This window comes from Strix uralensis, chromosome 11 (genome assembly GCF_047716275.1).
Source record: "Strix uralensis isolate ZFMK-TIS-50842 chromosome 11, bStrUra1, whole genome shotgun sequence".
NCBI lineage: Eukaryota > Metazoa > Chordata > Aves > Strigiformes > Strigidae > Strix > Strix uralensis.
Window position 1 is genome coordinate 22061473 of NC_133982.1, and position 15246 is coordinate 22076718.

At 40.4% G+C, this 15246-nt stretch overlaps 1 protein-coding gene across 1 annotated transcript in view; it reads left to right on the forward strand.

Moving 5' to 3' along the window:
• FBN1 (fibrillin 1) overlaps positions 1–15246 on the forward strand; it is a 160569-nt gene that overhangs the window by 17105 nt on the left and 128218 nt on the right. Inside the window, exons 5-6 of the mRNA XM_074880361.1 lie at positions 6674–6769; positions 8312–8407. Coding sequence (XP_074736462.1) covers positions 6674–6769; positions 8312–8407 — 192 coding nt within the window. The remainder of the gene's footprint in view (positions 1–6673; positions 6770–8311; positions 8408–15246) is intronic.

Sequence of the window (15246 nt, forward strand, 5' to 3'; positions counted from 1 at the left end):
CTATATTAATTTGCCAGTTTGTAACACTAATTCCAGTCTTCCTTGTTTTCTGGAAAATGCCGTATCTCTATTCAGTGCTAGACATGCACACATATACAACACAAAAATTGTAATGATAGAGAGATGACTGTTAACAGTTGGGTGAATTAGACTTGCTTTGTAATTCTGCTCTCGTTTTGGAGGCTACTAAGCCAGACACTGCTGTATTTTACATACGTAGGCCTACAAGTACTGTAGCATTTCACTGCCAGGCTGAGTACGTATCTTCTGAATCTAATCTTGCTGACCTCATTCAGGTGATACCTCTGTAGGTGCTAGACTTACAGAACTGGTCTAAGTTTTTAAGTGGAACTGCTTCTCATCAGAAAAAAAAAAGATGCTTTGGAAATGAAACTTTTCAGAGAGATGACTTTTCCTAGAAATGTTTGGATTTCAGGCTTTCAAGGAAGGTTCCCCAGATCCAGAAAAAAATAAGTAAAATTGAATTCATTCAATGAACCAGATAGCCCAATGGCTAATCATGGGTAGAGTATCTGATATGAAGTAGGATTTTGCTTGGGACGGTATCTCAGTTCATACCTGAGATGCCAGCTGTAAAGTTCACTGTAGTCTCATTTGAGTATGGTGCTTGGAATGTAGAAGATTTTGATTTTTATATAAAATGTGAAGTTTCTGGGAAGAATTTTGGGGGAAACTGGTTCCCACAAGTGCCCATAACCATCTGAACAACATATTAACTGAAGTCAGTGGGGGATACACTCAGCTGAGGTTTGTAATATGCAAAATGGTCATCCTTTAAATTCTGAGTATCTTTTCAGACTCAATGTGTGGTCTGCTTTGCCCCTGTATTTTTTACCTTGCCATTTTTTGGCTTTCCTAGTTGATAAGAGTTTTCCCACATAACTGACCACTTTAGCTTGTGGCTTTAGCATCCTTTTCATGCAATAACAGTGGAAAAACAATAACAACTGTGGAATGTAATGGAATGGCATGTACTAAAATGGTAAATATTGTTCTTTGTAGTTCAACCCCTTTCTCAGGCTCCTGTGATGTCTGTTAGGGAGAGGCCAGCATGAGGAGGATATGGAGCTCCCAAAGAGTACTGAAAGGAGGAAGGGTGCAAAATGCTGCACAAATGTGTGTGTTGTTGAGTTCCTGCCTTGGTTTGCAGCTACTGTTTTACCAGGTGCATATGCCTTAATCCTGTAAGCCAGTAAAGGGAAGTATGACCACCTCCCAAGTCCCCTTCAGGGTACAGAAGGAGAGATATATCCCTACATCTGTTACATGTTTTGGCACCTTTGTAAAAGGCAGGAACGAGTGGGCCTTAGTATTACCTCATTTTTTTAGGTCACACTGAAGTGTTTTATGAGTCAAGACTTAAAAGAAAAGTAGATTATGAGTAAAGTTACAGTTCTCCTTGTGGTTCTTTTTCTGAAATGTTCTACCATTGATCTCTGTAGTTTTAGCCTTCATGGAGTTGCACAGATAAATGGTTGCAGAAGGATTTTACTACAGTTTTTAATCAAGCAGCTTCTAAAGCCTATATGACATAGCTATTTTGGTTGTTGACAATTGTCCTAGGTATGAATATTCTACTAATCATAAGCTTTAATCAGTGCTGACATTATTTTCCTTACATTGCTACATAGGTTTGCTCACTTTGAAATGTTGCTTTTCTGTATATGGTATAAGTATTAACACTTTAGAAATAGACTTGGCTTTAAAAATACATTGTTTATATCTTGTTTAATCAGTGCAATAATTTACGATATATTTTATGTGTGTGGTCACATCTTTATTTATTAAAACAAACCAATTCTAAAAGCGGAAGTGTCTTGAGTTGTAGAGAAAAGACTCCGCTGCCTTTCTGCACTCTGTGTAATAATGTTTATGACCAAGCACCTCATTAGGACTTATAGAACATACACTTTCTGTAATTCATTTGCTCTGTTGGCACTATAGACAAAATCCATGAATACATATTTACACAATAGACCACAATGACTTAGATCTGCTATTAGGAAACAAAGTAAACATAAACATAAACGATATCGTTTGACATCAAAGGGTTACTGTCAGCTCCCCTTGGTAACAGTTAATATTTTGCCAGATTATGCATTCATGAAACCTTATTTTAATGACACATTTTAACAAATGAGAAAAAACTCATTATTAAAATAGTAAAAAAAAAAAATCAAAAGTAGATGATAAAAGTTTGTTACATTCAAAATACAGATAACAAATATGAATGAAAATGCCATGATTTCTCATATGTATGGCTTCTGATATATGAGCTGTGTCTGAGTTGTTTTTTGGATATTTTAAGCTATGTGTGTCTTCAGTACTTAAGGAATCAGTAGTGAGCACAGGTTTTATAGCATGTACAGCCACAGGCAGAAACTGAATTCATGGTGGCTCTTACAGACTGGTTGTCTGTCAGAATCAAATAATTAATGCAGATTGGAAAGTATGTGGATTGGAAAGCAAAACAAAGCCTTCAAGTTTGATTCTTATGCAGGTCAGTTGTTGGGACTTTTCTGGTTACGAGTCAGCTTTAGGAATCTGATTCATGGTTGAAAAGATCAAGCAGTGGTTTTTTTCAGCAGGGATTTTCGTGACATCAGTGAACTTGCTGGCTGAGTAGTGGTTATTTCTGTGTAATTAGTGAATTTTTGGGTATGCTTACTGGCTTGGAGATAAGACTGCCACGTCTGGAGGCATTCCCCCTGCTGGCTCTGATGTTGCAGGTGCATGTGTGGGGAGATGTCCTACACCCTGTGCTGTACCAGCTCTGTGGTGGCTGCTCTGCTGCTACCTCCAAAACCACCTGGGCCATGGCTTCTTTGGCCTTGTCTGTTTGTGCTGCAGCCATGCCCCTGTTCGTGCTGCAGACATATCCTACCATCCTGCCATGTTGTTGGAGTTGCTGCTCTGCCCCTGTGGGAGCAGGGGGGGTGAATGAGGAGGAGAAGGGTCTCTCCTTCAGCATCAGGCATCCCTCACTGCCCCCAGGGTTGTGAGTCAGGTGTGTCTCTGAGCTCAGCCACTGGTTTTGCTTTCAACCTGTTTCAGTCAGAATGGCTTGGGCTGGCGTAAACAGGGAAGGTATTTGCTGATGGGGCTGTCTCTGAAGGAAGGGAGCCGTGGCAGAGGCAGTGAGAGCTGTGGTGGGGGCTGGGGGTGGCAGCTGGCGAGGATAAGTGTCTGTGTCCTCCGGGCAAGGCTGGTTACGCTGCCCGAGTGCAAAATGGGGCCAGCTCCACCCGCCCTGCTAGCAGCTTCAGAGGCACCAGCCGAGGACTGAGGTCTTCCTCAGAGGCTGCATGCTGTGGGGGAAGAGGCTGGAGCCTGGGCCCTTGGCTCTGCACCCCGGCATCCTGCTCCTCGGGGTGGTGTGGGAGATGTCCATTCAGCGGCAGTAAAACCTGGAGCTCAGCCCTTTCCCTTATATGCTGCTGCTGTCAGAAGTGGTAAAAGGTCTTGAATTTTAAATGTTTCCAGAGTTTTCAGGGCTGCTGCGGGTTTTCTCAGCACCCCGTGCAGAGCTGCAGGCCCACATCCCAATCCCAGCGCTAGCTGCCATCTCTCTCCTGAGTCAGTCACTCGACAGAGAAAGCACGCTGAGCATCTGGGATGCGATGAGACCGTCATTCCTTGTTTACAGCTCCTGGCAGGCAAAGCCCTGCGTCATGCATGGCCGGGGTTGGGAGTGTTTCCTTGGCAGTGGCACAGAGAGCCGAGAGGCGGCCTCTCCTGCCGGTGCCCGCCGGCCGGCCCTGCGGAGCGCCCTCGGCCTGAGGTGCCGGGCAAGCGTCTCCGCTGGTTTTCCCACCTGAGGATCTCAGACCCTCACACCTCGTGTTTTTTAGTTTAGAGTAGACGGCGTGTGTGTTACCTTTCGCCTGCTTGGTGAGCTCCTGAACGTTTCGTGAGCGGTTGTGGTATGATAGTGCTCTCAGTGTGATGAAGTCTTTACTCAGTTTTGCTGAGAATTTATTAAGAAGTCAGGAACTGTTATGCTTAAGCATGCAGCTTGTTGTTTCGCTTTGATAAACAACACAAATGTTGCCCACACACAAAGCGTGTGTGGATGCATTTGGTCTCGCGGGCTCTTGCAGGTTTATAAACCTACCTTCCTGCAGCTATTCCTGTTTTGACTTCAGAAGTTTCCAGTGCAGACTGTTTACAAATTAGTCACGAAAGAGAACAGTAATTGATTAAAAGTAATGATTGATTAATGTTGTTAACATTTCCTTGGGCATGCCAAGTTAATGCAAAGCCATATGCATTGATTTATCAGCCTTATCGTAATTCCTGTGATTTTTCCTTGAGTCTTTGTCACTGTGATACCTTGGAACAGGTTATTTTACTTACTGGAATATCTCTGCTGACATTAACGGAATTGTTGATGTAGCTGAGAAAAGAGACTCTGGACCTGCATTAATATGCTACTTTTCAAAAATGCAATCTTAAAATCATCATCTGAGCTCCAGACAGCCTTCGCATGTGTTTCTATAAAGTTTTGGAAGGGTACTATTTCAGAATAGTCTGTATGATTTTGGAAATACTATTTTCAACGTTCCCTCAAAAGAGGGCAGAAAATAAATAATTAGTTTACTGACTATGTCACGAATGTTTTTGCATGGTAATAAGGGAGAAAGCTCACTGATTTGAATGGCTCGTTTTAATAAAGATGACTGGGTGTCCTAGCAGTCTCCTATAATGATTTTAGTTTAAAAAGGAGGAAGAAATATTTTACCTTGGAAAAGTTCCTTTAAGAAACAGTAAGACAAATTATGGAAACTTTCTGTGTGTGTGTTATGTGTAAAACCACTCCTTATCCCAAAATGGGGAAATATACTTTACTTCTACTTGAACAAATAATATAAAAATCATCAAATAAGCTACTGTTAACCTTTTTATCTCGAATGTAGTTCAAAATATTTAAATGGCTTTGGTCTTCATGTGGAAATGGAAATTAGCTCTTGGCATAGCTTGCTCTAATTGAAATCAGTTTGTGGTTTTTAAGTTCCTTCCCTGCTTGACAGATGATATCATTTCCTATGCTTTTTGTAATCCCCTCTGTTTTTCTAAGATTGTATAAAGCTAAGTTGAACTACACATTTTAAAGTAACTATACACCTTTTTCTGACCTACTTAGGACCTTGTCCAAAAATCTTCACCAGATATTCACTCTGTATTTGCAGACAATTTTACTTTTTTGTTGAGGAATGTTAGTACATTTTTGTTGCCTGAAGTACTGAAGTACATCCAAAGTAGCACAAAGATGTATCATAACTATTAAACCCATAAGATACAGTTCTTACTTTTATAATTAAAGAATTAAGAGTACCAGTGTTTTAAATGCTAGATTGTTTTAAATCCTTCATCCAGTTGCATGTTTAACTTGTGTTCTGTGGATTCATATTGCTATAGAAGGCAATACAGTTAAAATTATTATTTCTACTTGAAAATAAAACTAAAATTCCATTCACATACTTCTGAACTGTAAAAAGCCAAATGATGCTTAAGGGCTTTGTGCAACAGGAAAAATTTAGTGGTTGGCATGGCACCTGTTAGCAACAGGCTTTGGCGGGACATGCAATTTCTATTTTACAGTCCTGAGCATTTCAGACAGTGTGGTGTAGGTATCCAGTGCTCAATCACAGTCTAATGAAATGCTGATCTGACCGTAATCCTAACTGGGGAGGGGCCTTTTATGTGATTCCTGTTAAGAGGGAAACCGTTTCCCGGCTGCTTACTGGAGTGCCGGCCCCAGTTCACAGCTGTGTCGGACAGCAGGACCCGTAAGGAGGACTTCGCTTTGTCGGGAGACCTGTCTGCTTCTCTATGCCTATGCCTGATATACTAGATGTTCCTAACATCTAGTTAAAAAATATATTAAAAAAAAAAATGCATCACAGACTTTTATGCTTCACTGGCATAGGACTTACGCTGCATGTTAATCATTATAATGGTGGGGTTGCAGCTGAGGAGAGCATGCTGCTGGTCCCCTGCCTCTGCTCCTTGCAGGGAAAGGTTGGCTCTCAGGAAATGCTGTCTGTGAGCTCTGCAGCCCCCAAGCAAAGCAGCCAGGAGGCAGCTTTACCTGGAGATGGGGTGAGCCCACAGGTGGCATACAGAAAGAAATCGCTCTGTTATTTTTCCGTTTCATGCAAAAAGTCCTACCTGGGCAGATGAACTTCTGGTATTGCGTGTGTTGGCAGAACTGGGCTGTCTTCAGGAGCTTCTTTGTATGCTTCCATTTAATACTTCCCTCTCCCTTTGATCAGATGTTAAGTCTCTCTTTCTTCTTGGTGGTATCTACCAGAAGGTTAGTACTTTTCCCTTATTGATGGCCTTTTCTCATCATTGCAAACTAGGAGACAATTCTGTGGATTTATGCTCACATGAGATATCTTTGACTTCAGGCAAATAAGAGTGGTATCAAATTCTTGCACCATGTCCTATATTCCTTAGGAACTGTAAATCAATATTGTTTTCTGTGCTGCCATTTTAAGTATCTGTCCTAAAATATGCATCCTTGTTTTCTAATACTGGTTTCTAGTTCATAGAATCAATCCCTAAAAAAAAAAAAAATCCCTTAGCAGACAGTTAAGTGTTTCTGACTGGTTTGATTTAACTGAGGAAAATCTTTTTTCCTTTCAAGTACAACACTGTAACATCCGGTGCATGAATGGAGGTAGCTGCAGTGATGACCATTGCCTCTGCCAGAAGGGATATACAGGAACACACTGTGGACAGCGTAAGTGCACTTTTATTAACATAGATGTGTTGATTGGGCACACTTTAGCTCTAAACTGATGTTGAGCTTGGTTTTGATCAGGTACAGTGGAATTTTACAGGAAAACACATGACTTCGTAATGAATGCTGAGTGAATTCTTTCTGATCAGGACTATTAAAATAAACATCATGTGAATTCATAATAATTGGATATAACTTGATCCTGTAGTTCTCACACTACCATAATTCCCATTGACCTCCAGGGCTTTCCACTCACTAGAGCAATAGGCCATAGATTTGGAATTTATGTGGGATTCAGTTTTCATCTTATAGACAAAATCAAGCTTTCAATACAAAACCTTTTTTTAATTTCAGGGGTTTGCTTCAGGCTTGGCTATGCTTTAGGAATTTTGCTCATTTTGATGTTGTCTTATTAGAGTTGATCGACATATTTTTGATCTCCTGAGCCAACAGCATCCTGGATCCGCTGCTTGAAATCTCTCCCAAAGTGACTCTGGTGGTCTCTTGCTCTTCTTGGCTGAAATGCTGTGAAGAAACTCAAATAAGGATGTAGACGCTGCTTTTAACCAAGGCTGTCATGTTGCTATCTAGTGAACTATGGGTCTGACAGAGAAAATGTGTTTAGCTCATTTAATGAAAACCTTTTGTGCTCTGTCAAAATCAATGGCACACTTCACATGAACTTCAGTGGGACCAGGAATTTACCCTAATAATCTGGAAGAGGATCACATGGTGAAAGGATTAAGAATTGTATTTCTGCCTTCTCTGTGAATTATCAAGTGGATAAAAGAGGATAAATGGAAACCTTCTTTCTACTGAAGTGAATGTGAAACGGAACAAAGAATAACATTACTGAATGAGCATCAAATTGTATTTAAAAGCCCCTTTTTCATGTGAATTATTTTTTCTGATTATTTTTGAGAGCAACTGCTTTTGGAGTTTATTATGAGGAAAACTGGGTTCTGAACCTAGTGACAGCATCATACAGGGGAAGAATATCTTGGATTAATTTAGTCTAAATGTTGATTACATTTAGCTATCCTAGTTGACAGCATTAATTATTTAACATCAGCAAACAGCCTTTTAATACTGGATTGTTTTTCTACTATGGTAGAGAAACTAATACATTTTTAAATTTGCTTCTGAATAGGGAAAAATTTTGAGGATTTAGAGATGAAATTTTCTTCTGCACCCTCTGTCTGCAATCCCTTACTATGTCAATGTTTCTTTGTTGAAATTTTGAAAGAGATGTTATTTTGAAGTTATGGAATTGTCTAGCCATCCCAAAGAGAAAGGCTCTGAGAGGTCAGAAAAGCTGTGGTTGTTGCTGTGTTTATATTATGCCCCCTTGAAAAAATGAATTCATGATACTAATGAGGCCAGGAAATAAGAAAAGATCATAAGTAGATTCTGGAAAATAAAGTATCCTGTCCTGTTACATTTACCATTTTTACCAGTTTACCTGAGCTGGTCAAGTACATACCTTCATGTCTTTCTGGAAATAGGTCAATAAAGATTACTTTTGCCTTCCCTCCGATACAGCTGTCTGTGAAAATGGATGTCTAAATGGAGGGAGATGCGTGGCTCCGAACCGATGTGCTTGCACATATGGCTTTACTGGACCTCAGTGTGAAAGAGGTATGTGCCCTAAAAGAGTGGAAAAAAAATTGGTGTTCCAACTTGTTTTATAGTAACTTAAAAATACTTAAATAGTAATATGAAATAAAATATTTAAATAGTAATATTTTATTGCTGTCTATGAATAAGGTAAAATGGAATTAACGTTCTTTTAGAATGCAACGTAAGGAAACTTTACTGAAAGGAGAACTCCTGTCTAAGAAAATTGTGGAGATACTAGTTATGGAACTAAATGGTAACAACTTTCCTAAATGGCATTTTTAATGAGAAAGTAAACTTCAGCATTGATTTAAAAAACAATATTCAATCTTATCTTCTTTTGTGATTTTGTATATCACAAATGTTGATTGGTATGATTTTAATTTTAGTTCTTCAGTTCACAGAAGGTTTACCAAGTGTCATTTTCTTTTCCTGGGGCAAAGATCCCCATTTATTTGCTCTAACAGTAGGGTTGTCGAGCCATTACCTATTCTAATTTCCACTTGAATTAACTAGATTTGGTTTTGATCGTCTCGAGGCCGATATAAATTTTAAGTAGCATTTTTAGCAGTATGTGAGCTTCATAAAGGTAGAAGCCAGGATGAAACACAGATGCAACTGATTAAGGCCTTTTGTTTACTTTTGCCATGAAAACACTCCAATGGAAGAGGTGGCAAATAAGAAGTACTGATAAGTGTTTTTACTTAAACTTCAGTTTCTAAGTCATCAGAAAAGCTCTTTGTATCTCTGATACATTTGCTTATCAGTGATAAGCAGCATCTTGCCTCTGTACTTGGCATGTTTTGTTTTGGCAGAGTTGATTCAATTCTCCTTTTCATTTTGTACAGATTTATTGTTACCAATTTTAGCTTTTTATTTGTGTACCCATAGTGATAATCACAGCTGTTTCCAGATGAAGACACAGCTATACCAACTGTCTTATCTGGTATATGGATTTTTTTTCAGGGTTATTAAACCAACTTAATGGTTCCTTTGAGAGAGATACGGTGAACAATGTCTAGGTATAATCCTTCTGTTGACTTTTGTAATATTAAAACTAAAACATTTTCATTTGTTAGAGCTATCAATTGATCTGTTTAGTTGGCAATTCATACATGCTACTCATACAATAGGTACATATCTATGAATCTGGGACAGAATAGACGTTAATAACCTGATTTTGGGCTTGCATGTAGAGGATGTGGTTAGCACATGAAATTTCTGTCAGCGTGTCAGATGATTACCACTGTCAGTGCTGTACCTGGAGTAATGGTTGTCTTTTTTATAGGGACAACATAGGTGGGTGATGCCGAGCAACAAATCTAGGGGACCAAAGCTTTTCATTCTGTGCTAGAGCAGATGGTAGGATGAAGCAGGTATTTCCTGCACTCCTTCAGCAGGGACTGTGTTGGGACTGTGTGAAGTCTTGCCAGTTGTCCACTCAGACATTGCAAAAGTAGTTCAAACTGATGGTGAAATTTTTCTGAAGATTGGAAAGTAGCTCTGTTCTGCATCTTGGGATCTCACTGCTGGAGAAGACTAAGAGAAATGGAAAACTAGGTTAAAAATCCTAAGTTAGAAGAGAATAAAGGCTTTATAGGTAAAGAAGGTACTGAATTTTACTGCAAAGGCTTTGAATTTCAAGCAATGACTGCTTGTTCTCCATGCATGAAGGTTTTGAGTCTTCAGTCCGGTGAGGAGGTGCTTTTATGTTGCCTGATCTGGGACCAGTTTGACTCCACCTCATTAGGGCAAGTTTCAAGGGTGAAGCCTGCTAACAGCTTCAGTCCTGTCCCTCAGGGCTCCTGCCTTGTGTCGGGTGGAGTGAGAAACTGGTGACACAGAGCCGTTTGAGCCAAATGATGCTGTCATGAAATCCCATGCATATTACTGAGCACAATTGGGGTGGAAATCTGTAGTTTATATGCCTTGTCCATAGGCAGTTTTTACTTAGAACATGTGTTTCATTCTATACTTGTCAATAAGAGAGAAAATAGACATTAATGAGCTGTAGTATTTCTGGCTAATGCTTACTGTGCAATATTGAGGCCAAATGATAGTCATATCTTCCTAGAAAGCCTCTGAAATTTGGCTTCTTTCACAGAGATTTCCTGCAGCCTCTCTACCTAGCTGAGCTAATATGTTCCCCTCCTCTAAGAAGGGTGTGGTGGTTTTTGGTCCCAGAATCACATTATGCCATCAGAAAAACTTTTTCTGAAGATAACTTTTCAAGTATAAGCTAATGTTGGTCTTAGTCAGAATAACTTGCATTGTTCAGCACATGCACCTGTGTGGTCATCAGGGAGTTGTCTGGCTGCATATGATTTTACACATCTGTCAGCTAAGTAAGAGGTCCATATTTTGAATCTAGCTTTGGAAGGTTATGTGAATTTGTGACACTCCCTGGTGGGCTTCTGATACGTATGTGGATGGATGTTATCCAGTAAATTGACAAGATTCATGCCTTGTAGAGTAAAACTGTGTCTTTACTAGAAAGAAGAAAAAAGGGGGGGAGGATGGCCAGGGGGCGAAACAAAACAAAACCGAAGCATCTCTATGCGTGGAAGCAGGGGGAAAAAGGAAATCACTCAAGAGAAATGGTCTCTTAAACTATTTCATTTCTGGGGGAGGCAGATTGTTTTGAAAACACCATTTCTGGATATAAATGTAATGTGAAGTGATACAGTTTGTGGCATGCACATTCTCCATCTGTTTGGCTGTGGTTTGACTTCTAGGTTGTGCCATGCCACAAGCTAACAGTGATGTAAGTAATTTACTGCTGCATATCACGCAGTGCTTTTCTCTACAAGCATCAACTAATAGTAACAGTCATAGACATGTGGCATGTATGTCACACACCAAAGAATATTCCAGCCTATGCTGCATATGTCGTAGCTTAGAACTGTCTGGAATAAAACAGTGTTGAGGCAACCAAATTCATGGGGGTTATTCCAATAAACTGATAGGGGAAAACAATTAAAATATTGCAGGTGGTTGTAGGAAAGTTAAAGCCAGTTTCTTAAATCCAGAGGCAAGTTGTGTAGTTGACACTGTCCCACACAACATCCTTGTCTCTAAACTGGAGAGACATGGATTTGATGGATGGACCACTCAGTGGAGAAGGAATTGGCTGGCTGGTCGCGCTCAAAGAGTTGTGGTCAATGGCTCGATGTCTGAGTGGAGAGCGGTGACGAGTGGCGTCCTCAGGGGTCGGTGTTAGGACTGGTGCTGTTTAACATCTTTGTTAGCGACACGGACAGTGGGATCGAGTGCACCCTCAGCAAGTTTGCCAACGACACCAAGCTGTGTGGTGGGGTCGACACGCTGGAGGGAAGGGATGGGCCATCCAGAGGGACCTGGACCGGCTGGAGAGGTGGGTCTGTGCAATCCTCATGAAGTTCAACAAGGCCAAGTGCAAGGTCCTGCCCATGGGTCAGGGCAATCCCAAGCACAAATACAGGCTGGGTGATGAGTGGATTGAGAGCAGCCCTGAGGAGAAGGACTTGGGAGTATTAGTGGATGGAAAACTGACTGTGAGCCAGCAATGTGCACTCACAGCCCTGGTATCCTGGGCTGCATCAAGAGAAGTGTGGCCAGCAGGTCGAGGGAGGGGATTCTCCCTCTCTACTCTGCCCTTGTGAGCCCCCCCCACCCCTGCAGTGCTCTGTCCAGCTCTGGGACTGCCAACATAAGAAGGACATGGACCTGCTTGAGCAGGTCCAGAGGAGGCCACAAAGATGATCGGGGGCTAGAGAACCTCCCCTGTGAGGACAGGCTGAGAGAGTTGGGGTTGTTCAGCCTGGAGAAGAGAAGGCTCCAGGGAGACCTTCTAGTGGCCTTCCAGTACTTAAAGGGGGCTACAGGAAAGATGGGGAGGGACTCTTTATCAGGGGGTGTAGGGATATGATGTGGGGTAACAGTTTTAAACTAAATGAGGGTAGATTTAGATTAGACATAAGGAAGAAATTCTTTCCTGTGAGGGTGGCGAGACACTGGCACAGGTTGCCCAGAGAAGCTGTGGCTGCCCCCTCCCTGGGAGTGTCCAGGCCAGGTTGGACGGGGCTTTGAGCAACCTGGTCTAGTGGAAGGTGTCCCTGCCCATGGCAGTGGGCTTGTAACTAGATGATCTGTAAGGTCCTTTCCAACCCAAACCATTCTGTGATTCTGTGATTGTGTCTACTGTTTTAAGTCGTTTTTCCATACATTTGTTCCATATTTGTAATAGAAATTAGCCTGATTGGTATTACCTCAGTAAATGCTGACCATATGATTGTTAATGAAGATCTGCAAGACTTCTGTGTAGGTCAATAGCTTCAAATACATGCACAATGAAAGGGCTATATCTGATGAAAGACCTGCTGCTTTCACAGTGGAGCAAGCTCCATCAAATCTGTGGCATGAGTACATTTGTGTATTTATTTAGTCATTCTTTGAGAGGGTAGCAGCTGACCTTGGACAGTTCTGGCACACAAATTGCTTTTTGTGTGTCTTAGAAGTGTTAATGATGGTTTAAACCCGTATAAACATGAGCAAAAGGAATTTTTAGATTAATTATTATCAGTGGAGTCCCTCTTCATGTTCTGGGAATGTGTACCATGTCACTGTATCACTGGTGAGGTATGCTTTGTCAGAGCTGGATTGATAACCGTAGCATCGTCAGAATTGATGCAGATGTATCATTAGCTCCTAAGCTGTTGTGTGTGAGGTTTGGCACCTTTCCAGAACAGGGGAAGCCTCCTGGGCATACTGTCAAGTATATGCAGGTGTATCATAAGTACAACCGACCTGGCTTTTCTGTGGGATAATGTTCGTCAAAAAGGTGAACTTGACATAAGCTAAATAGCGAAAGTGTAGCGGAGTTGGAAATGCTTCCTACAGCAATTTAAGACACATTTAAAATACATAGTCCAGAAAGGAAAATATTTCATGGATATTGGCTCAGTTAAAATTTGAACTTCAAGGATTCCTTCTGGAAGGTGCTGAGTTCTCTGGCTGCAGTCCAGTGATGGGCTTTGACATGCATTTAAATTCAAACCTGAGATGTCAATATGCCTAAAATTACGCAAGTGCTTAAGAGCCTTGCTGGATTTTGGCCCAAGCTTTCAGAGTCAGTTAAGATCTGAGAGGTGCACTCAGCTTTTAGTGTATCGTTGAATCATGTTGCTAATGGAAAGAAATCACAGGTAACAGAAAATGAAGATGCAAGCAAAACAAAATTTCTTCTACTGGTTAAAAACTGGATGCCATCTTTATGCCATTTGACTTTTAATGCTGAATAACTTGAGTGAGTTACAGATTCTGCAGTTCCTTTTATTGTCATTGAAGAGATTGAGAGCAGAGATTTAGCTTATGTTCCCCCGAGGATGATTCAGAACATCGACAGCTCTTTTTATTGTCCGTAAAAGAGCCTAGGGGATTTAGCTGGCTATGTGAGATGCCCACGTTTGGGTCATGTGAAAACATCCCCCTGTCATGCACTTTATGAAACTCCAGAGGAAAGAATGATGTTAGAAGCTCTGAGAGATCAGACATCCCTATCAGATTTGGTAGAATTCTGTCCTCCAAACTTGTGCATAAAAGCTTTCTTGACTCTTTGAATCTATTTCTGTTTGGACATTTGTATGATTATACTTTTAAGTGAGTGAATTCTGTATAATATAAAATTGTACATTGTTGTTATCCTTCTATTGCAAAAATGCAATGAAATGTGCTTTTCTCTTTCTGTCTGGATCCATTTAGAGGAACACAGTGGAAGCTTAGAATGTGTTACAGCCCTGTTTGTTTATTTGAATGCTTGTGACAACATCAGGGGCTCAATCCTGCTGCATTTTGGAGTTTTGCCACTCGCTTCACATAGGAGCAGAATTGGGCCTAATGTAGTTCAAATATTAAAAACGTACCACGTGTGTTTTGTTTTTTTCTGGACTCAGAATATGAGCAAATGATTGCTTTTTCTTCAAACAGAGTAGTTTCTGTACTGCTCTCTTCATGGCAGGAATTTTTGCATAATTTTTAATTATATTTGGCCATTATTAAAAGTTCCCAGAATTAATGCCATATGTAAAAATATCTTTCCCAGAGCCTCTCTATGAAAGTGCAGCCGCTGAAGTGGTCGAGAGTAGTGTAGTGCTGTGTATATTTTTTTCTTTCTAAATATTACAACGGGTAGAATGTTTTCACAAAGAGGACACTGCACCCCTTAGTGTGCCCCGTCTCTGGTATTTAGTCTAAATGGAAAGTAAATAACAAAGTGTAGATAGCAGTAAAAGTATGTTCCCAAAGCCTTATGTTGCATTTAAAGTAGTATTGCAGCATATGGTAGCTGGCAAACATTTGAATAAACTTGATTTCTGTAGCTGTCTTCCAAGAAACACATCTGTTGACATAGACATGTAGTTTCTGCAGCCCTGTAACATGAATGTATGTACAGTATTATAGCAGCAAACTAAAGGATGGCTAAGTTTGAAGGCCTGGAATAAGGATTCTTGCACACCATTTTCTCCCTGAAAAATTACTTCAGGGTGAAGATAAATATATTCAGTCACAGAGTGACATTTTACTGTCTTTAAAATAATTTTAATACATGTTGTTACCCTTGATGTCTTTGAGTTTTAAAACAAAAATTCATATCAGTGTCCTGGATTGTCTTTTCTATAAAAGAAGTTGAGATAAATGCATGAGGAGTTTTTTTAATTTTTAAAATTGAAGCTGCAGCTTAATGGTGGAGAAGTTAGCCTCTGCAGAATAACTGTGATTTAAGATGGTTTATAATATTTAGCAATATAATCAATAGATCTCTGGATCAGAGTTCAGTACTAAAATCAGTCTGTGATGCCAAAAAGCATTTTTAGGATCTTGTG